At 44.3% G+C, this 23,392-nt stretch overlaps 1 protein-coding gene across 4 annotated transcripts; it reads right to left on the bottom strand.

Moving 5' to 3' along the window:
• Nucleotides 1-422: 422 nt before the first annotated feature.
• MPG (N-methylpurine DNA glycosylase) lies at nucleotides 423-19,694 on the bottom strand. Of its 4 annotated transcripts, XM_087732185.1 has the most exons (8): nucleotides 19,537-19,694; nucleotides 17,577-17,740; nucleotides 16,628-16,741; nucleotides 14,936-14,985; nucleotides 12,786-12,933; nucleotides 11,931-12,156; nucleotides 7,712-7,916; nucleotides 423-825 (listed from the first exon to the last, which is right to left on the bottom strand). In XM_087732185.1, exons 6-8 carry the CDS (start codon nucleotides 12,150-12,152, stop codon nucleotides 431-433), a joined length of 822 nt encoding a protein of 273 aa, XP_087588311.1. In that variant the 5' UTR covers nucleotides 12,153-12,156; nucleotides 12,786-12,933; nucleotides 14,936-14,985; nucleotides 16,628-16,741; nucleotides 17,577-17,740; nucleotides 19,537-19,694; the 3' UTR covers nucleotides 423-430. The 4 variants fall into 4 exon arrangements, with proteins under 4 accessions (XP_087588311.1, XP_087588310.1, XP_087588312.1 ...); XM_087732184.1 differs by lacking the exon at nucleotides 14,936-14,985; XM_087732186.1 differs by lacking the exon at nucleotides 14,936-14,985 and having other exon boundaries at nucleotides 16,633-16,741.
• Between the last annotated feature and the right edge of the window lie 3,698 nt (nucleotides 19,695-23,392).

Here is a 23,392-nt window from a genome sequence, read left to right as displayed (position 1 = left end):
AATCCCTCCTTTACCTCCTCTTCTCCCAGCTCTCGTCCTTTGAGTCGGCCCTGCTGCCATCCAGTCTTTTGACTGTTGCCCTACAGCCACCAAACGATGGCCTCTGCTGGGGGCCAGCAGTGCTGGGAGCAGCACAGCAGCTCAGAGCTGTGAACCTTCACCACTCATCCACTTAATTAAGCCTGGATCTATTGGCAAGGGAGAAAGCGGCCTCCAATCTCCAAACCCAACCTCAGTTCTGGCTGGGAGACCCACGCCAGTCTGCCCCACAAATAAAATTCCACCTTGCCCCATTCGTTGTGATAAAGTACATTTATTGTTAAAAACCTCCAGGCCACTATGTCTGCCCTAGCTGCTGCCATGACGTAGCCTGAGGCTATCATACAGAGCACAGCTCAAGTCCTGGTCGGTGGCACCCTTGCAGGACTCGTCAGCTGCAAGAGAAGTGTCCCATTGCTGCCATTTCTCTCTCTGTTTTCTTGTCTACAACGCTCACAAATTTGTTTCCTCGTAAATAAAACCTGAGAGGTTTCTGTGCCCACTCTCCCCTGTTGCCAATGCCAATCCTTGTTGTGACTACCACGTCCTGCTCCCCCGGTAGGTCATGTCCAGGTACCATCCAGATGGCTGCATCCTGAGTCAGGTCCCTTTGGTCGAAAGCCTTATCGATCCCCAATGCTTGGCAGAGCTTGGAGGGCCCATTGCACAGCTGCCAGTCCTTCAGCAGCTTTGTGGGTCCTTTCCTTGAAGCACTGCGCAGCTCTCTCATCGCATCTAAACCCTGAAGAGGTTCCAAAGAGCGAAGCAATACTGCAGCCCCTTCCCCTGCGCAGAACAAGAACCACATGTTAGTACAGGGTTGGTCATCGACAACATCTCGGCTTCCAGCCCCACCGCCAGCAGGAGCGCTTCAGCTCCGAGCCTGTGGCTCAGCTCGGCCTGATGGAGCAGGGAATTGCCTGCAGCGCCCAAACACAGGGTCTGTCCTTCTCTCCAGCCGCTTCGCTTCAAGCGCCAGGCTTTGGAGTCAGTCGCTAACCCGTGGTCAGCGCACTCCCTTCCCTCTTCTGACTGTCCAGCGTCCCACAGCTCTGTGTCCTTTATTCATCAGTGCTGAGCTGCTCTTCCCCCAGCCTGCTTCTTGATGTTACCAAGTCTAGCTGCTGCTCCAAGGCTTGCCAGAGGGCAAGAGGTTTTTCTTATGTCAGCACAGCGTTCAGGAATAAATACGCATACGGTTCAGTTTTGGCATAGCTATCCAAAGCTGCTCCCAAACCCAGTGGATTTATAATAAACTCTGATTACAAGAACTCCAGCTAACAAAGGAGAGGAGGAATGAGTGCGGATGCTGCCAGCAGAAAGAGCAGCCTGCAGAATTAGGCTGGACAAAGAGAAACCTGGGAGGGAGCTGCAGGCACGGGGAGCAGCTGCTGAGGGAGCCCTGGCTGCAGGTGTTACCAGTTCAGACACCCACTTGGAGGGGTAACAGCAGGTGGGATGACCACCGCGTTGGGTAACTGCACAGCTACAGCGGAGAGCGATCCAAACCCTTCTGCCAGGGAAGCTCTCGCAAGACGGGGACCCGGGGCAGGACCGTATCTGGCTGCAGGATGCACGGCCCTGGGAGCATCGCTTTGGCAGAGAAGACCTTTCTACGACAAGAAGTGAAGAAAACCGACAGATTCTCTTCTCAAATGGGATTTGCCACCCTGCCAGGAGCTTTAGGAAACTCCAGCTCGCCACAGCTGTTGTGATCAGCTGCCCTGCCCGATTTTGGTGACAGTGAAGCAAAGATGCAGCTCTGAGCACAGACATTCCCCTGGGACGAGGACCTCCAGCCTAAGTGGGACATAAAGAGAGCCTTGGTATTTTCCACTGGACAGCAAGGAAGGTCTTTTTGTGACCTTGAGTGGGCGAGGAGAGAGCCTGGTAAAGCGGTCTGTGTGCTGCCCCACACAGCACCCCTTGTGCTGGGGCCGCCCACGGCATTCCTCCCCGCCAGCATCTGCGTGCTCGGTGATGCTGCTCTGCAAGAATCCCCTCTCCCTCTCCAGCCTCAAACATCTGGAGCCATGCTCCCGCCTGGCAAAGGCTTTTTTTGTAGGCACTGACAGATCCCTAAGGACCTGCAATTTCCAAAAATAGAATCCCTCTCATATTTTGTACAAATCCCACACTAAATTACCCTCCGGGGTTCCCAACTGAGCCGATCAGCTGAGGACCTGATTTCTGGCTTGTGAGGTGTGCCTCTTGCCCTGAACCTGCTCAGAGCTCCTGCTGCCCTCAGCACAGCACGGTGTAGTCAACAGACTTATTTCCAACAGCTGTCAGCAATCTGTTCCCAGGCACTCCCTTCTCTAAGGAAGGGGATTGATGCTAATCTGGCAGCCAAAAGCTGCTTCCCTGTACTACAGTGATTTAGAGCTCAAAGGTCATTTTAGATTTTTAAGAACATGCTCCATGTCCCAATTCTGCTTTTCATCCATGCACAAAGAAACATCCTTCACATCTGGACGCTGCCTCACTCGCCAGGAACAACTGTGGGATTCTGAGAAATCACTAATTACACTACTTGCCTTCATCCATCACAAATGCAAGTAGAAACCGTGGTTAGACTTGGATTGAACCGAGTCCTTGGGAGTCCATGTGAAGAGAGACAAGCATTTAGAGAAACCGTAGGTGCTCCTGGAGCACCCGCAGAGCCATGGCAGGGGGCACCTGGCATTTCTGGCTCTGGCTGCTCTTCGTGCATTTCCACCAGAAACTTTTCACACTCTTTCTAGCTGTGTGTAGCACAGACCCCGCACTCTGCTCCGAGCCAGCAGCCCCTGAATGTGACAGCAACACCAGAAGAGCTTTGGGAAGAGGAGGAGACAGCAGGCAGGATAAGTGCAGGGATGCCATGATGAGCTGCTGCCTTCTCTGTCCCCACACCCCTGGGCTGATGTTCGGGTCCTCCTGAGCATACTTGCACATCAGAAGTTTTATTTTAACTACCAAAGAGTAGCTGAATCCTTCTGGCTCATCTCCTACCTGCCAGCCTGCCTTCCTCCCTCTCTGCAGCCCACAGCAGCTCGCTCTCATGGGTTATCTGGCTTCAGCATCTGCCCGACATGGACAGGGCCACTGACACGCCACCAGCAGCAGTGCCAGTCCAGAGATGCTGAATATCTACCTCCCATGCTGAAGAGTCACTCCATGTAATGAGTAGCATTCAAAGCTAAAAGCTGGGATCTAACAACAACGCAGGGGCCAATTCTTTCCCTGAGCAGCTAGAAATCAAAAAACAATAGGGAAGTCCCACACCCCCACTGTGCGGCTTGCTGCTCCTTCCCTGGAATGGCTCCAGCTCTCATTCTTGGAAACAGCGCTTGGCCACTGGAGAGAAGAAAATTTTTCTCTCTCCACCCGTCTGACTCACTGCTCCCGCAACACTTCCTTCAAAGTCCTAGGCTAGGATCCGAAAGAGGGAAGTCCACGCAGTGTGACCCTGGCTCTGGGTAGAGCATCACTAGGATCTTGATTTTACAAGCTGTTCTTTCAGATCTGGCAGCAAAATGCACACCTTGGCAAATTGCAGAGAAACAAATCACAGCAAAGTCAGAGAGAAGCGTGACTGGCATTTACCCGCTTCTTGAAGTGCGGGAAGCCCAACATCCTTCTTAACCCTAGGGAAAGCTCTTTGTACTAAGATTATTTTGCTGCTCGGGATGTACTGTAAGATTCATGCACACTGAAAGACCGCCATGGCTTCAGGCAGCAGCAGTATTTGACCCAGTGACGGGAAGACCTCTCACAGTAAAATCCCACACGATGCAGCTTTATCTCTGTGATGTGCACAAAGATTTCTCCTTCCTCAGTGACAAAAAATATTTGAGCCCACCTTTCAACTCATTATGGTTTTATGAACACCACGATACAGTCGAAGTCGACTGAACGCACTAACAGCCACAACTTCTTGCCCCAGCAAAGTGGCAAAACAACAGGCTAAAGCTGAAGTGCTTCTGATGTCTGTTGGCAGCATCAGGCAGGGCTGGGGACATACTGCTGAGGACACTACAGTGGTAGTGGCTCTCAAGGTAAAGTCTATGCCTTTGTAGCTGCTCCACCAAGCACCTCTCCCAGCACAGCTCTGCTGGTGACGCACCTTTTCCTAGCCCCGCATGACAGCGCCGAGGCTGATGTTTAGCATAAGCGAAATACAGAAAACGGAAGAGAAAGTTTATTCCACCTGGTATTAAAACAGATGATGCTACAAGGTTACGTGTCAAAACAAGAGAGCTCTGAAGAGCCAGAGTCTCATGAGCCAAATACCCCATTCTTGACAAGCTAAGCAGAAGGGAGCAAGTGGGAGCTGCATATAAAGCTTTGCACACCTTGTATCGGCCTCAGATCCTGAGCTGATTAAGGACCAAGGCGGCCCCAGCATGATTCAAGTCAGTGGTAAACTACGTTTTAATGCTGCAACAGTCCAATTCATGCTGCTTGCCTGGTCCCAACAGTGTGTGTGTCTGGGACAGCCCTGTGCAGCGTCTGTGCCAAGAAGGTAGCAAAACACAGGCAACACAGGGACAGGGCAGCACTCTGATCTCTCTCCAGTACGAGGAGGGCTGCTTTCATTAAGCTAGCGGCTCCAAATCAGCTCTACAGGCACTCAGTTCAGGAGTCTGAGAAGCAGCAGGACAGCAGTCACTGCCAGTACTTCAGAGGATATACTGGTTCTCTGAACCGCTTGCCTTCCTCCCACAAGGATCCTGTAATTTAAGCAGCACAAGAACTTGCCTACTACACTACAGAACTAGATAGTTTAATCTAAGCCAGCAAAGAATTCGTTTGTGATTATTAGTTTGTGCTAACTTTAATAAACCACCTAAAACCACACTAGATCTCAGTTAAGTCTATGTGCTTGTTCCAACAGTCTCCAGAAATAAATGCTTTGTTAAAAATCAGTGTATGATTGCATGAGTATTTTGATGCAAGCCACCCGATGGCTAAACAGAAACATCTTTCAAGAGTCATTTGGAAAATCTCTAGAACTGATTTCTCCTGAAATCAGCCTCAGGTTTTCCCCTAACTCTCATGTCATTCAGTATGAACTTTGCTAACATGCATCCAGGTCAAAATTAAGATGGCTTAAGATGGGGTCAATTTGTGTGTGTTTGAAAACACCAGGGAACCCCCAAAGACCTTTCCCCACTGCTCCAATTTGCTGCAGCAGTGCCATGCAGTATTCCAGATGTAAACCCCAGCTACTCATATAAAGCAGGTTGCTCTGCTGTCCTGAAATCTGCGTGCATGTCTAGGCTTGTTCTGCTCCTCCCCTCCATCTATAGAAAGATAAAACAAAACTAGAAGAGATTCAGGGACAGGCAACCAGGATGATCAAAGTTATGGACTAGCTTTGGAGCAAGAGCCTAGGGAAGGAACAACTAAGTAGATGAGAAACCTTCAGTTTGTAGGCAGCTGAGGAGAGGATATGAAAAATCCTGGGAGATCACAGGAGGCACAAGATGATCTATGGGAATAGATGTAATCACCCCATGTTCTCTCCACCGTTTAACTCCTGGTGCTCTGCAGCTTTGCACAGCCAAAATCCAAGAAAAGAGTGATGCAGCTCTGGGACATCACTGGAGATGTGTCCTTTGAAAAGGAAAAGCACTTAGGGTTCTCTCAGTAATTTGTGTTCAGTCTTTCCAAGTGACACCTTCAGAAGCACCTTCACATTCCTTTTATAGTCTCCTGGTCAGTCGCTCAGGTTTTTGCAGCATTCCCAGAGAGACCCTGAAGTACTTGGATATTTTGCATCAAATTCCCTGCACAAAGATGATGAAACTGATTACATCAGAAGTTCATGCTATAAGCAGAGCGTGGTCTGTGCTACTAAGAGGGACCAAGCTATGCCACAACAGACTTTTTTTTTTTTTTTGCCAGTGTTTCCTTGTGTTTTATGCACAGCCATAGCCAGATTCAAAACAAAGTTTCCAAGATCTGTCCTATATCCAGAAAATGAAATGCTTTTGCCTTCTACCCAGGTGCACAAGTGCCACCACAAAAGACGACTTCCTCAATCCTTCCCTCAGACTAAACAACAGGACAGGCTTCTCCATCTATGTTAAGATGGGGAAAGCATCTCAGGTATGATTCGTCCTCAAATTCTTTCTTTCAACACATCTGCACATGGGCAAATATACTGAAGGAGTAAAGCCTACTTATGTAGATGCATCTGTGATACACAACATGCACAGCCACGCTATGTATTTCAGTGCATTCCTGACAAAGCTGGTAGTGACAGCGTAGCTGCGTGTATGACAGGCTAATGGACAATAAGTTTGTAACAAAAAATCCAACTAAATCCATCACAACAGTGAGCTCTAACTGATTCGCTACAAAACTAAACAGAGATATATAAGGGAAAATTTCCCAAAGTATAAATCTCAAAGAAATCCTTCTAGAATTCAAAGGCTAAGCATCTTTTTTTTAATAAAAATTATTATTCCTAATATTTCGAACACTAAGAATCCCATCCCAAATAAAGAACCATTCTGCTTTTATTATCTAAACAGATTTGGCAGAGACAACGTAATGAAATTCACATGTGTTCATCCACCAGGCTCCAGACCTCCATTTAGACAGACAGGCTCTTCCCCCACAGTGTAACCTGGCACTGTTTTTCTGCTTGGCTCCTGTCCAAAGGCCAAAACCTGAGGATTAATGGTCACTGTTACAACATTTGCTTTCCACTTAGGAATATACAAGTAGTGGGGTTTTTTTGAGCTACACCTTTGAAATGGTGAAAAAGAAAATAAATCATTTTTGAGATTTTTTTCTGACAAAATGAGTATTTCTCTAAGAAATACCTGCTGCCATTTCAAGGTGTCTAATTAACCAATAGCTTTATTGCGAGGCAAACACTGGCATTCTTACAGGAAAGAAAAACCCCAAGTTTTCTAAGTAACACTTACATGTTAAGAGGAGCTGTGGAAGGAGAGTCTCAGTAAATTCCAGAATCATTTGATTAGGGGTTGATTATATTATCTTGAGAATAATAAAAGACTGAAGATTCTCTAACAGTCTGGTTTTTATGATTGGGTGGGGTTTTTTTTGGTTTTAAGATACAGCAAAGCAGCTAAAATGCTCCTGCAGTGGCTCCTTGCTTAAGCTTAGGACATCTCAGACCTTTTTGTTTTCCCCAACATTTACAGCTTCTGAAGATAAAGGCAGGAGACAGAAGAGTTCCTTGTCATGGCAACAGACACCAAGGTTTAGGCTGTCATTAGACTGCAAATTTACTTCTACTTCACCACTTTTGAGGAACAAAGTTCGCTGACTCACATGAATGAGGCAGCAGCCCAGGTCATCAAAACTCCTATCAAGGAGCTTATCCTATCAAGATTTTCCTCCAGTCCTTAGTCTTTATTTCTGTGCCTGAACAGCTCATACAGCTCACAGCTGGGACCAAAACCCCACCAGGCTGGTGACTGTGCAGCTGGAGGTGGGCCCTGCTTGTAATGTTGAAAGTTAATAAGCTGTCTGTCCACAGTTACATACTGTTCACAATGGCAAAACTCAGGTCCCAAGGAAAGATTGTGACAGCAAGTCATTGACTTCACAGAGCTCATATGGAGCTCACAAGTGACTGCAACACAGCAAACATAGCTTGAAATACCAGCCCTGTGCTACAGGCGTTAAAACTCTTTCAGCCTCAACTTACCTTGGCTGGAAACATTCACGCAGAAATAAATCCCGTAGATCTGATATACGTAGAGAGTTCCTGGTTTCATGAACATTGCCGCGTTTCGTTGAGTTTGCTTCCCACCTTTCGAGTGGGAAGCTTCATCTTCCCCACCCAGATAAGCTTCTGTTTCAACAATCCTCCCCCAGAGTTCTCTGCCATCAGGAAGTTTGCGAACTAAAATCTGAAAGAGAGGTCAGAGCGCATCAGTTAGCAACCCTCTGTACAAAATAACCAGAGCGCAAGAGCTGTGGAAACAAAGAAGTCAGAAAAAAGGACTTGATGCCCCTCTACTCTGCTCTGGTGAGACCCCACCTGGAGCACTGTGTCCAGCTCTGGGGTCCTCAGCACAGGAAGGACATGGACCTGTTGGAGCAGGTCCAGAGGAGGCCACAGAAATGATCAGAGGGATGAAACACCTCTGCTATGAGGAAAGGCTGAGAGAGCTGGGGCTGTTCATCCTGGAGAAGAGAAGGCTGTGGGGTGACCTTGTTGCAGCCTTTCAATACTTAAAGGGGGCCCACAAGAAAGATGGGGATAGTCTTTTTAGCAAGGCCTGCTGCAACAGGACAAGGGGTAATGGTTTTAAACTAAAGGAGGGTAGGTTTAGACGGAACACAAGGAAAAAATTTTTCACAATGAGGGTGGTGAAACACTGGAAGGGGTTGCCCAGAGAGGTGGTAGATGCCTCATCCTTGGAAACGTTCAAGGCCAGGCTGGATGGGGCTCTGAGCAACCTGATCTGGTTGTAGATGTCCCTGCCCATTACAGGGGGGATGGACTAGATGACCTTTAAAGGTCCCTTCCACCCCAAAGCATTCTATGAGTCTATGGTACTACATACTCTCCTCTCCACCTAGCAATCTAGTCTGCAAGCTAATGTGAACTTTTTCAGCTGCTACTGTCCAGGCCACAGCCCAGTACAAGAAGTTCCTACCTGTCATTCACCCCACAAAATGCCTGGAGTGATTAGATGTGGCAGTATCATAAAGAACCAATTTATGATCCTATATACAGTAAAGCCCATGGAGTTGCTTTTGTGGTTATTTTCTGTATTCTCTACTCCAGTCCACCAGGTTTAAGGCAAAAAACACCACCAGCATCAACCCTGAAGCATCATGAATGTATATTCTTTACATCAGAAGAAATATGATGGTGGAACAATTAAATAACTACTATGACTAGATAGTCTCTCTCCACAGAGATGTTTCAAACAAGTCCTAGTCCCTAACCACAGAGATAATCATGACCAGAGTGAGTATCAATTCTATTTCTGTTATTTTCTGCACCACAGACAGGGGCAGCGCAGCAGAGCTGGGAATTGGCTTCAAGCAGACAACACCAGATCTTTGTTATTACAGTGTGTTCCCTGCTTCTGGTGCCTCCTTAAATAAAACAAAGCAGATGCGGAGGAAAAAAAAAACAACAAACAAACAAAACACATGACAGTGAAAAGATAATCTTTAAAAATAAAACAATCACAAAATTTCATACAGAGTTTTTTGTGGTTTGACCTGGTTTCTAAATCTCTTATTTTCCTTAATGTGTGTTTAAGAAATACTGCAGTATAGTCTCATTTAGGCAACAGCCATCAGTTTAATTATACTATATTCAGTGCTTCCATATTTGAAAACCAGCCATTCAAAAATGACCTTCAAGAAACAAAGCTTAATTCCTAACAGATGTTTGTGCTGGATTGCTAATGCAGTTATTGACCTGATCCAGTATGGATGCTCCAGAAGTCAGTTTCAAACGTTGCAACTCCGGCAGATCAAGGTTTCCCTACAGCACTTCTCAAATTGTTGAAAACAATCAGTTTATTATTTTTAGGAAAAATGCAGTGACTTCAGAAAAGCTCTGGTGTTTAGCAACTGCCTGTAAACACCCTGAAGGCACACCCATGTGGCCACATTTCTCTTTCAATATGATGAAATGCAATGGTTAGGTTATGATTTTAAAAGCATGCAGGCATTTCCCTGACTTTTCAGATATTCACAGTTAAATATTCACAGTTAAACAGTTTAAAAATGGTGATCATTCACAATACCTCACAGTAAACTATTTTATAGAGGTTTTTATTTCTCACTGAGGATGTATCTTGGTGCTGTGACAGTTCATTTTGAGAGGCCGTTTATTGTGTGTATGTTCTGGGGTGCTTTTTTGTTTCTAAGAACTCAAGCATCACATTTAAGGTAAGCAATATTAATATATCAGGCACCTCCAAAATTTGGTAGAACGAAGATAATGAATGAAACACTAAATTACCTTTACAGTTATAATTCTAAGAAAATGAGAGACTAGACTGGGTCATGGGAGACTAGGGTTATACTTTAAAGAAAAATCTAAAATTAACATAGAAATTGCTTGGCTTGTAATTCTAGGCCTAAACAGGAAAAGTGTAGAATTAGGACTAAAATATCACCTGCCCAGGGTAACTGAATGCATAAGGATGTTGGAGTCATTAAGACAAAAATGCATCAGCACTGGGAGACTTCAGGTATCCTCACATAGACCAAGTAAGTATCACAGTAGGACAGGACACAGGCTATGTTTTTTTAGACACCATCAAATGCTTTGCAGAGTGAGTAATCAAGGATCTCACAAGAAAAGACTAAACTCTCAAACTGATCCAGAACAAAATGCAAAGTCTTTTCCAAAGACTTATCCCTGAAAAACAACTTTGTATCATGAACATGAAGTATGAAGTTCAGTGTCCTTCCACAAGTGTTAAGGTCCAAAAGTAATCTATCCAAGTTCTGCTTATGAGCAAAAAGGGGAAACTACATAAAGTGAGGAAGCTTGTTAGGAAGAACTTAAAAGAGGCAGCCAAAGGTTAAAGCTGGAAAGGCAAGCCTCTAGCAGGATGTCTATAAAGACAGCAAACACACATGACGTATCAGAGAGAGGTTCAGACAGACAAAAAAACCCCGCAGGGTTAAAAAGCAGAGCAAAGGCGTCAATTACAAGCAAGACAATATCCTTAGAAAATAAAAAAAAAAAGCTAGACACAGCAAGACAGGCCAAAACCAACAGTTTGTGGAACAAATTCCTAAAGTTATCTAAACCAATGAGAACCCAGAGAGTCTGTTCACCCTACAGACTGTAAAGGTATAAAAAAAGACTCACAGAAGATAAGACTATAGCAGTGAAACTAAAAACACATTTTGCAATTGAATTTAGGAGGTCCCACAACGGCAGTTTTTATAGGGAAAACACTGAAGGAATTCCGTCCCATGGAAACAGCGGGAGAGTTTTTTGAAGGACTCACTCAGCAGAAGAGACACATTTAATCTCCCCCACTCTGATTTCCAAAAGCTTTCAACAAGGTCCAAAGATTCCTCAAAGTTTCTGCAATGGGATAAGGGAGAAGGTCCTTTAATGAACAAGTAACGGCTTGAAAACTCAGGAACAAAAAGGAAGGAAGAGCAGTTTTCAGAGTGAAGAGACTTTAACTGTGGGACTGTGGAGTCCTAAATGTCTCCACAGTAGGGCCTGTGCTGCCTTGCATATTTGTGTTAATAACCTCAGAAAGGTGATCATTAGAGAGCTCACCATGTGTACTGACAATATCGAGTTATTCAGAACAGCAAAAACAAAAGCAGGGAGTATGAGATACGACATTCAAAGCATACAGGGCAGCATAAAAAAAAAACTACCAAGCAGCCTGCTGAATTGCAGGTAAGAATGAAATAGTTGAGTACACTATGACAGTGGATACTGGTGAAGAAAGGCCAAGGGCCTGCCATGCTATTAGCTTCACAAGGTAGTAAAATGGAGGCAGAGAAGGAGGTGTTGCTGACTGCAAAGCATTACTGTCCACTGGGCTAAGCAAGAGCCAAAAACAAATAAAAGGAATACCTGAATGGAAAATAATGGGCCTGAAACAACCTTCAAACCACAAACAGCAAAGTACATTTCAGTAAACCAGAAAAAAAGGGAGAAAACTCCACAAAAAACTAATTCTGAAATGTGACAGTAAACTAAACCTGAAAAATTACTCCTCTGACTTCATCCAAAATAGATTTGGCTACTAGTCTTTAAATTCCACTGAACTTAACAAGAGAAGGAATGAGAGCTGTATTCCCAAAATAGCAAAGCCCTGGAGTCAAATGGCAAAAAAAAAAAAAATTCATCCTTTTACACAAAGTTATTAGCTAGCACAGGCTCCAGTACAGTAATCTCAGTGTTCATGTCTTACCTGTCCCAGAAAGGACTTGGCCAAACTAATACAGGGCTGGTTGAAAAAATCTGCTTCTAGCCGGGAAGAATTTCTTTTCTCTATCGCAAAATATTTGCTGCTTTTTGGAGAAGAATCCCCATCAGGCGTAACGTTTCGGTTCTCCAAGGCATCAAAAGAAGGGAAGCTGGAGTTGCTTTGGAGAGCGCTTAATTGAGCCAACAGCTTTCTTTTTTTTGGCATAGTTCTATAAAATTGATACAAACACAATTAGGAATATAAAGCTTATTTAGAAGTAACTCATTTCCACAAACTCTTATTTTTACACATCTCTCCACAACAACGAATCTGAAAGCTATAACTAATTGGACAACCTAGCCAAACTACAGAAGCAGATGACAGATTTAGCTGTGTCTACATCAGGCTAGGCAAATATTGGGCTGTACTAATATGCAAATAAAAGATGAATACTCAAACTGCAGTTTTCTAAGGACTGCACATAAAAAGCAACTCTGCTCCACTTTGCAGCAAAAATAAGCTTGCTAACTGTTAGGTTAGGAAACTCGGAAATTGAAAACAAAGATGAACCAGTACTATATATTTTTTTTACCTAGAACTAACATAATCTGTTAAGCAGACAGAAAAAAATAGGAAGCAACACCCTCAAAAATTGTGCTGACTCAGAAAGTCCACAGAAGTAATGTATCAATCTTTTTAAACAGTAATGTAACCAGATCAGAATCTAAAACTCCACAGGACACAGAACATTTGGGTTGGCAGATGCCCTATTTACAGTCACAGCAACAAACTTGATTATCATGCTGTAGAAATGTTTGTGTTAGAGCCTCCACAAAATAAGCTTTAAATTCAACCCACCAGAAAGATGAAGAGCAGTCTGTTCCAGTCAACAGTATGTATTCGAGGCAACTACGTAACCTGAGATTGTTCTTCTAGGTTTGTCACCAATTTAGTATGCGAGCTTCGAAAAGTTAATGCTTCTTTTTCTGTGCCGCAGTCCTTACACCTGTCGAACACAAACAAACTTATTTATTTACTGTATAAAGCACTTTGAAATAGGCTAAGAGATTTTGGAGCTGGGGATCATGATACCAACAATGCACCATTAGCTCAAACACAAGAACAATTTGCAGTTTTCTGTTGGTCTAGCAGATGACCATCTCCCAGCTGGGGCATTATTGGAGATGCTCTTTAGCCTTTTTTATACAAAAGGCTATGAAAACAGTTGAGAACGCACTTTTCCTATACTGATACACAAAAAGCTGAAACCAAATTTTTTTAAATTCCCCCATTGGCACTAAATTTGGGAAGTCTCAGCCTCAAAAAAAGGACTCTTGTAAGAGAACGCAAAGACACCAGGTTTTAGAAGACATCTCATCAGTTCTGAAATTCAACCACATGTAGATATAAGGGAACAAAGCAAAGGTTCATCATACATAATTAGAAATGGAGAAAGAATCCTAGATACAGCTGAGCCTGCAAGGGAAGTATATACATAATTAAGTAGCTGTTGACACTCATTTTTCACCAGATCATCAGCTTTTAAAAATCACTACCAAAACCTTCACCATCAAAAACAATCTTTATCTTGCTCTGATGTTTCTCACAAAGAAAGTTCCACCAGCAATCCTTGAACTACACCGAAATGAATTGAGCTTTGCTACGCTGTGGATCACCAGTGCCAGTTCCCCAGCAGCATTACATTTCACTTCCGAAGAATCCAGACACAAACATATAAAAATAGGCAGGGGGAAAAAAAAAAAAATCACAGTGGCATGACTTGCAGGGAGGTGGGGTGTTTTTATGCTTTTTCCTAAACATCTAATTCTGTATCGCAATAATTCAGTGATATCGGAGACTTGCCATAGAATGGCCAGCTCCATGCCAGGTATTCTGCTCTGAACTGCGGCTTTCACCTGCTGGGAATTCTTAAAAATTTTGTCAGAAGTCACCAGTCTGCCTCAGACAAAATTACCTGGCGGCCTTCAGAAATGAGAGTCCTGTCTAGGAGAAAGGGTGCAAATAGGAAAAACGGTTGCAGGAAGGAAGGGACGGAGGAGGAACACTTCCCCATATCAGACTGACCCTCTAAAAGACTTGGTCAACGGAATGCATCACGCTGAAGACAGTACCTCCAGACTTTGCTGACAGTATTAACTGGAACTTCCAGTTCATCAGCCATACATAAAGACATGCTGAAAACATGGCCAATTTGAGTGGAGCATTAACTCATTTGGTAATTTGTGCTTTTATGGAATGCGACATCAGAAACAGGATCTGAGTTGCCGGGCACCTATTGCCTTTCCAATTAAGTAATTCTTAAAAGCTGCAAGTGCTCTCATGTAAATGTTATACCGGCAGCCTTAGGACACTTGTAATTTCATTGCTATGGGCTGATCCTACACAGATCTCAGCCCTTTCAACTCTCATTAGAAACAGCAGTAGGATACTGCCTTATAGTCAAGAGAAATAGGTCACATATAAAAATGCGATTGCTTTAAAAGCAAAAATCGAGAATGAGGGGACCGCAATACCACCTCAGAAATCCAGAAAAACCCCAATCTACCTTTTGTCTCACTGCTTGTTCATACCAAGATATGAAACATAAAACTCCATGCCTCAAAGCCTATCTACGCTTTCTGTAAAGGATGTTGCTTCTATATACAAATCCCTTCTTGCCTATGAAAAAGCACGCTGTAGAAGACAGTACATATCAAATACCCAAGCCCTATGTATATGGGAATTAAGAGACACCATCTCTTCACATGTAAGTCTACAGGCAAATTCTGCAACTCTTCATTTCTATCTAGATTTTCATGCTTGTATAATAAACAAATTCTACTTCTGTGCCTCAAATAAGAATCAGTTGTGGGTTTAATCACTTTTCACTAATCCTGTTGTAATCAAACTAGCTACAAGTTGTTAAACACGTGTGTGTACACACACACAAAAAAAAGTATGGAAGTCAGAAAAGGAAGATCAAGAGCTGAGTAAGTCTGCACAAGTACCTGAAGTGTTCAGGGCTGCTGCGCTAGTCTCAGGCAAGTGTTTAGGGACCCTGCAGGTCAGAACCAGAAAGACACTGAAAATAGGTGTAAAATACAGCTCAGTGGCAGATACACCCTCTAGTCGAGGCACAAGTGAGTCTACGCAGGCTTCTTTAATCCTTCTAATAAGACTGCATTTGCAGCTATTTCCTCATGTATCTAACGAGCTTTCACTGAAAGGAGGTAAAAAAAAATCCCACTAGTAATATCCACATACTTTTGGCTCACAGGTCCAGATAACTGCAGCTGCAAAGTTCTCCTCCTGTATATATATCTTTCTGATAGCACGATGAAGCATACATAAGAACACATTGCCACTTCTGGAGAGACAATTCCTCATACAAATGCCCAGTTGTACGGATTTCATGTGGGAATATTTGAACTGTCAATACTGGGCCAGACCAAAGGACATGTCTCCCTGTATCCTGCTCTCCAGCACAGGTCAAAAGCAGGAACCTAGGGAAGAACAGAATAAGCACAGAGTGCTTCTCCACACATCCTCCATGTCTCGAGACCGGAACCTTCTGAACTAGGCACAGTTTCTGTGCACTTAGTAACTGTGAGCTTACACCGTCTTCCCTGAGCCTGTGTAAAACTATCCAAACTGAAACTTTACTGATAAAGAAAGCTTCACAGAATTAGTCATTACGGCTCCAAAAACTCACTCATTTTGCGTGTGAAATTAGGACTCCTCCCCACCCACATGAATCAGTTTATACTTGCAATTCATCACCATCAGCCCTCTTCTTTACCGCCTCAAATACGGTAAAGCCAGCTGGAAACATTGTTTTTCCAGGTCATTGACAAAACATCCCTGCAGCACTCCAATGATGACCTCCAGCCACCACGAGGGCTGCCGTTTACTCACATCCTCTTTCCTATCTTTGCACCAACTGTTTATTTATAACAGGGAACTCCCTTACTGTGTCAGGGGTTGGTCAGGTGAGGGCTCCTGTTTAAAAGCTTCCTGAAAGCTGAGTACAAACTGTAAGACAGACCTCTCAATGTGCTTATTTAGACCTTCACAGAATTCAACATTTTTTTTCAAGGCATGACTTTCCACAACAAAAGCCACATTGGCTCTTCCTCACTATATAATATTTATGCAGGTGTCCAATAATTCTACATTGCTATATTTTCTACTAATTCAGTTGGCAGTGGTCAAACTTCCTGGTCAGCAGCCCACAGATTTCCCCTAGAACGCTCTTTAAAAAGTAGTGACACATTTGCTGCTCTCCAGTTCACAGGTATTGGCTTTCAGTGAGAAGGGAGAGACCATCCTTAGCAGCACTGTCCCCTGGGGCTCCACCTGGTTCGGCAGCTTGTTCCTGCCTGTTGCCTATTTGTTCAATAACCTCTCACACAGACACTTCATTTTAAGCTCCTTCAATGAGTTCTCAGCAAGAAGGATTTCCATCCACGTTTCCTATCTAGTCTAACCTATTAGTAACCAGAAGTAAATTGATAATGTATAGCTTCCTGGACAATAGCATGAGAAGCAGGCAAAAAAAAACCTTCTTGAAAGAAGAGTGCAGGCAGGAGCTAATATACTATAATTATCAATATTAAGTCAATCTCTCCACAGACAGACTTTGACACTATGTGCTATCCTAATACCTCAAAAGTATGGCAAAATGAATGGGTTTTATTGACCTTACTGAATGCTGGGGATGTCATTTCCTGCAAGACGTCCCTGCAATTCCAGTCCTCGCTCCTACTGCCTACTGGACATTTTGAGCTTTTTGGAATGAAAACTTATTCATCCTTCTGTAAAGAACAAGGAAGATAAAAAAGAGGGAGAGTAATGAAAAGTCATGAAAACCCCAAAAAGCCGAAATTAGCTTCGTTTAGTGAAATCATGCTTCATTTTGGTTGACCCTCTTAAACCATTTTGTTTTTTTTTGTTCCCCCCACCCACCCAACATTCTAGCTGCTATTTTTAACTGAGTGCCAAACTTGCATATTAAATGAAAACAAACAAGTTAAATACAATACTGATAATGGATGTTAGCTAGCTCAGCCTTCTGAGATTTGAGTTAACCAAGCCAGTATTTAGTTAAGCCAGGCAGCATTTCGAGAGGCCACAAACACTGATCAGGAAATGGACATAAGGATTCAAAATCATCTGCGGTTCAGGTTTCTTCTTTATATCTACATTATTTGTAGCAAATGTACATTGGGTATATTGTGCTTATCATCCAAGAGCTAGAAGTCTTATTTTTTTCCCCACCTATATGACAGCAGTGAGAACACTCCTGATTTGTAAAGCACATTGAAAGAGTGATATAGCAGGATACAGAACTAGTTACACTTAAGTCTTAGGTACCCATCTTATAAAACGACCCTAGAAAATACATTCCTTCCTTAATCTTAATACTGTGTGAGAAACAATTTAGTTTAGGCTTGAAGGTTTGACTCAATGACCAAAGATGTTTCACCAAAGCCTTCATTAATGCACTGACAAAAAGGAAAACTTATGACTCAAATGCTCAAACATCTGAACAATATCCACAAAGAGAGTTCCACTTAAGAGTTCCCATTGAAGTACCATAACTTAAAGACTAGGAAGAAAAGCATAAGCAGCAAAACCACAAAGATTTACCTGCAAAAGGATCCTGGAGCTGCTCCCTGCATGAACATGGAAGCAGAGGCTTCTCACACCTCCTCCTGAGAAGTCAGGCCTAGACTCAGGCTCAGAGAAAGGACCTGCTCCACATCCAGTTTTACAAAGCAGGACTGTGTGAAGTCCTTATGAGAAGTCTTTGACTTAAAGAGAAAGAAAGAGAGATTATTTCCTCCAGATTTCAGGCCAAGATACTCAAAAGAAGGCCTTAGTATTCACGCTTTGCACAAAGAATCTGAGCTCTCCAACAAAACCATGTGGAGAGAATCACAGCCACACTTTGTAATCAGTCATGAGACAGGCTCAGTAACAGCTAAGGTGCTGCTCAAGGTGATTAAATTGGGACTGATTCAATGCACATGCTATGAGTCTCTCTCTTCAGCGAGAACGTCCCTTTCTTCTGTTTTCAGCCAGAGGAAAGGCTTGTCTTACATTTAGCGATTCAGGATTAATCTGTGCAGTATATCCTTGTTACAGAGACACTATTCGTGTGCACTTTGCATTGTGTTACCAGACACTGTTAAACAGTTATAGTAAGAAAACTGAACGCTGGATCAAAGCCTTAACAGATGATGGTCTGCAGACAGTAAGCGTGTAAATGCAGGTGAAGAGAAATAGCTGATGTAATGTCCACCACTATCATGGTGAACGTTTTCAAAACACTAGAACAAAGCCTTCAGGCCCTATATAAACAAAGAAGGATCTGAGGAGAAAGGACAATTTCCCGCACAGCTTTGGATAACATGCTGTATGTGACAATAGCTTGCTAATGGCAAGCGAGACAAAACACTTGTGATGATATAACAGAGGAACAAAAGCAAAAGTCTCTTCTATAAAAAGATGCTTCCAGGAAACCAGCAAATCACTGCTGACTGTAGAGGCTGCGAAAATCTGAGTCAGACACAGATTTGAACCAGCGGAGTGCAAAGGCACTCCTGCTCACGCCACAGTAGCCTGGTTTCTAACGTGGCAATCTTATTTAGAAAAGCCTCCATTTTTCAAAACTGGTTTGCGGCACATTTCCATAGACTGGGTATTTCTCCTCCTTATAGGGTCCAAACCATACCATTTTTGTGACACATCTGTACAGCAGCTGCTCTTCCAGCATTTAACTGTGAAATCACTCTTCTCCCAAGATCTCTATAGCATCTATTACTGATTCCATAATCTGTTTACTTAGTTATGCACAAAAATGCCAGAGGATGCTCTCTGCAGAACAAAAGTGAGATGGGAGCTAGGAAATCACAGTGCAACCTTATTCAAAGTGCATTTGTACACCCCATTTAACCAGCTGATCATATACCTCTTTCCCCCGGTCTGAACTGTGTTCAGAAAATGGGGATGTTACCTTTCCCTCAATGTTTATTACATAGTCTTTGCAATATCTTTGATCCACAACATACATAAAATAGTTTTTCTAGTATTAGAAAGGGTCATTTACACACACAGGCCTGTTACATGGCAATGAACAGCACTGATAGCCATGAAGGCAGTGCAAGACCCCTCACGGCTTTTTCTACTAGGCACACGGGAAGCATGCGTGAAATCTGTCGGTGAAATCTTTCTATGCAAAAACGGTTAATGTGGCACTAAACAGAGTCTACAAGTACATCAATTTTACACAGTAGAGTAACTAGCATGCTCGTGTTTTTAAAGGGAGTCAGGCCTCGGAGCAGCAGCGCTGGGCCGGGCCTGCAGCCAGGAAAGGCAGCAGCCTCGCAGCTCCCCCGGGGCGGCCCCGGCACCGCCCGCCGCGCTCGGCGAGGCCGGCCGGGCCCCGGTCGGGCCCGGTCGGCCTCGCCGAGCGCGGCGGGCGGTGCCGGGGCCGCCGCCGGGTCCAGGCCTCGGAGCCCGCCGTTAGCAGATGGAGCTAGGCCGGGCCGAGCCCAGCGCCAGCCCCAAGGCAGCCCGGCCCGCCCCGGCCCCGCCGCACACGCACCTGCCGGAGCCTCACCGCTCCGCCGCCGGCCGCTTTCCCGCCTCGGCCGGGCCGCGGCCTGTAACCGCCGCGGGGGGGCGCGGACAGGCCCTGCCCGGAGGCCCGGCGGAAGCCGGGAGCTCTCCTGTGGGGCGTGCCCGGCGCGGCGTGAGGGGAGGCGGGCCTGGGGACGGAGAAGTGCCGGCAGAGCCGCGCTGCGGCTGTGGGGACTAAAGAGCCCTCTTTTACCTGACAGCTCACTCTGTAGATGGCGATGGTCCACAATCAAATTGATTTGCAGCCTTTTCTCTGAGCTCGCTTGATCTCTCATCGTAGCTCTTGTTTTCTGGACCCCAGATCCTCCATAGGCCGTCTTTGAACTCTCCCTGGTTTTCGGCATCCACGCTCACACTCCTTGCTGTTTCATATTAATAATACTAATAATAAAGGGGTGAATATACATTCCGATGAATACAAATGGTCACAAGCTGGCTTTATAGAAAGCTGCGTTACTTACTCCCTCAGTTCCCCAAATAACAAGTATCTGGCCTACAGAAAAAATTCTTGGCTTCAGCTTTTAACCAGATGAATCATATGGTCAAAATGGGTTCAAAATACGATTTTCCTCACAACTTTCTGGAGACATGCAGTTCGGGCCATTGATTCATAAACAAGTAGTTGCAGAAAGGGTATCAGGGAAAGTCTGATAGATCAAAATGGATTTATTCCCATTTGTATAATAAAGTATGGATTTCAGGCTAGCACTAGCTAGTACAGCACCAGCGAGGAGCCAGCCATGCAGGGAAGGAGCACTTAGTGTCTACCCCATTCATAAATTTGCAAGGAAGAAGGATAAATTACTGACTAAAATTTTAGGAGACATCAACAGCTTTGGAGGTGCAGCCAGGTGTATGAGTGGCTAAGAGTGGCCTTGTGGAGGCAGAAATGGGGACTAACAGTCCAGTGATGAGCTCAAATGTGAGGAAGCTGGATAAAAAGCTTTGCCATTCCTGTAAACCCTGTATTCAACCCAGAATTTCCAAATTTTACTATTCCTGTTTAATAAGAAAATGTAAAAAAATCGACAAACCAACCATGAATGGAGCAAATTCAGTCTGTTACACAATATTCATTCTTTCTGACCATGAAGAAAGGGCTAATGTACCTTGGAACCCAAAGCAACACCAAGAATGCACTGGAAAGCCCTTAAATCATTGTTGTGAAGCATGATAGTCTTGCTGCTGTAGTGGTGCAAAAAAGGGAGGGAAACATGCATACGTCTTAAAGTTATTCATACTTTAATTGGAGATTTCTATGTGATTTCTTAGTCAATATGGACAAAGATAAGCTCACAAGAGTTAGGATTCCCTGGAGAGATATTACTTGCTGGCTGCATGAATGTGTTTAGCTCCAGTCCGAAATCAGCCGTTTGTGTTATTAGCAAAGACAACAAAAGAAGTTTTTAAAAATCATTAACAGTGTTGACTGAGTGTCTCTGAAAGAGCATCTTGGACTTCCTGACTTGCATGGTTCACATCCCAGCTTTAATGTGGTATTAATATAAGAAAGGAAGACCAAGAAAGTGCATGAAAAGGAAGATAACCAAACATCAAACTGGCCTTTCAGCAAATTCTGAAAATTAAAGGAGAAACTAAGCAAGAATGAGAGATGTGGGAAGGATTTCCTGGGGTCAGACTAGTTCAGCTCTGCAGACTTTCTCCTGTGGGAGTCTGTGGGACAGGCACTGTCAGGAATGCTGGCTTCTTTGACGGAAGATCTATTTCATGCCCAAAGGAAGTATTTAAAGCTTTTAGCACCTGAGGAATGCGAATTGCTCCAAGCTACAGCATATGCCATGCTCTTCATTTGTCCAATAACTTCACTGTTACAGAATCAACACCTAAAATAGCCTCCTGTAAAAGCTGATCTGTTTGGGAAGATTAAAGTTTCCCTCCCTACTGGGCAAAAAGTTGTTGGTTTTTTTTTTTTATGTGAGAGGAATGACTTGAAATCTGTGGCTAGAAAATCTGGCTTTCACAGACCCTGGGGTCTGTGGCATACTGCATTCATACAGTGCGCTAGGCTTTTCTTGGAGCAAAAACTGTGTTTGCAGAGTGGTTCCCTACAGCTTCCAGGATATGCAGGCTGCTGACTTACTATCCTTTTACAGTGAGAAGAGGAGATCAGCATGAAAGCGGAAGAAAGCAGAAGGGACAGATTTTCAAGTTTTCTCTGTGTAAGATACCAAATCAAGCTTCAGTGCTATCTGCTGAAAGCCTCCTCTGTCCAGTTAGAAAGAGACATGGAGCCAGTTCCCCACCAATGGCCATTGACTGGCCACTTCACGTGGCCACGCTACTCTTGCCAGCATTTGCAAGACAGCTGCAACATTTCATGAACCAACTATTGAAGAATTCCCATCGATGAAAACGCTCCAAACAGCACAGGGTTTTTATGACATCCACTCCTGGCCTCTCCTGACATCCAGTCTTGGCTGCTGCTTCCTACTTATCCTCAACTGCCAGTGTGTCTTATTCAGAGCTATTTCCAATCAGCGTCTGTTTGAGGTACACACAGCCCTCAAATTAGTACCAGAACTAACCAGCTACTAGAAGGGAGAGGTGCTCATAGCTCCTTTGGTATCTCCCACACCCAAGCTGAGCCACAGATCAAATGTCGAGTTCTGTGAACCAAGCCCATTCAACTCGTTATGTAAGCAGATGTGTATGTTTTATTCTAAATTTGGTGACATCCATGGTGGATACCATTCCACCCGTTTTGCACTCAGGGTGCAAAGAATCCTAGTAAGTGCACTGCATGTAGTGGAGAAACAGTAAATTAACAGACCTCCTGGGAGCCTCAGCTCTGGACCGGAGAGGGCAGGCAAGTCCTATTTAGTAACATGTTAATGGATTCTACTGAGTCTCTTGTTTTGTATGCAAGACATTTTTATTCTCTGACAAGACCGAAATGCTTGGCTTTACAGATTGCTCAGTGCAGAGAAACAAATGGAAAAACCAAGTGAGCAGGGCAGACTGCTGGGCTGCTGGGCTCTGCCATCTATGTCTGCAGGACTGGTATCTTACGTGGTATCCCCAGTGAGACTGTTTTTGGTGGTACCATAAGGACAGCCATGCCTGGGGTCTCTCCCAGCTGCATGGAGCAGGAATGGTGAGAAGCTGGAGACCAAAGGCTCAGCTGAACTAGTAGGATGTTGGGAGGCATGAGATGGAGCTGCCCCAAGCTGTCAGCCAAGCTTTTATAATCACAGTAGTTTCTTTTCTGATGGTATTAAAGACAGTTTATTCAGTATTTCCTAAATCAAGAGGAGCTGTACTGCAAGTATGCCTGATTATTCAATCGGAACAGAAAAAGAGTATACATGGGAGTGTGGGGGGATTTGTGTGTATACATATGTATGTATGTGTGCATGTATGTAGAGTCAGAGCATTGCAAGCCTAAGAGCTATTAGCCACCTCCAGCACTCCCCCTCTGCTGAGAGTGCTCAGAATGCGCTGGATGCAGGGAAAAAGCCAATTTAAGAAATTCCACTGGCTCTTTGCCTCCAGCCACTTATTCTTGCCTGCCTCCTTCAGAGCAGTTTCCCCTCCACTGTACCAGCGCAGTAACTTCCAGAGCTGTGCTTAAACCAGCTCCCTGAACTGCCTGAGGTTAACATCTCTTCCATGTCCTGCTGCTACCATGTCCATACTCTCTGGACAGAACAACAGATCATCTTTGACATGTACAGCCTAGAGCAGTAAGAGGAGAAGCAGGCACAAATGAGTTGCATCAGCAAAGCTGAAGTCACGGTAACACAATGAGGAATAACAGTTTTTCTGCAATGTCAACACGCCAGCTGCTAGCAGTAGTTCAG

This window comes from Nipponia nippon, unplaced genomic scaffold (assembly GCF_047370975.1).
Source record: "Nipponia nippon isolate SJK-2023a ecotype South Korea unplaced genomic scaffold, ASM4737097v1 scaffold_5, whole genome shotgun sequence".
Taxonomy (NCBI): domain Eukaryota; kingdom Metazoa; phylum Chordata; class Aves; order Pelecaniformes; family Threskiornithidae; genus Nipponia; species Nipponia nippon.
Note: the sequence above shows the minus strand (reverse complement) of the source record. Positions and strands in the feature narration are given on the sequence as shown.

Coding starts and splice junctions, on each gene's coding strand:
- MPG (XM_087732185.1), bottom strand. CDS start 12,152: ATGCCAAAAAAAAGAAAGCTGTTGGCTCAATTAAGCGCTCTCCAAAGC. Junction 7,917..11,930: donor CCAAGTCCTTTCTGGGACAG/GTAAGACATGAA, acceptor CCTCTCTTTCAG/ATTTTAGTTCGCAAACTTCC. Junction 826..7,711: donor CGTGAATGTTTCCAGCCAAG/GTAAGTTGAGGC, acceptor TGTTCTGCGCAG/GGGAAGGGGCTGCAGTATTG.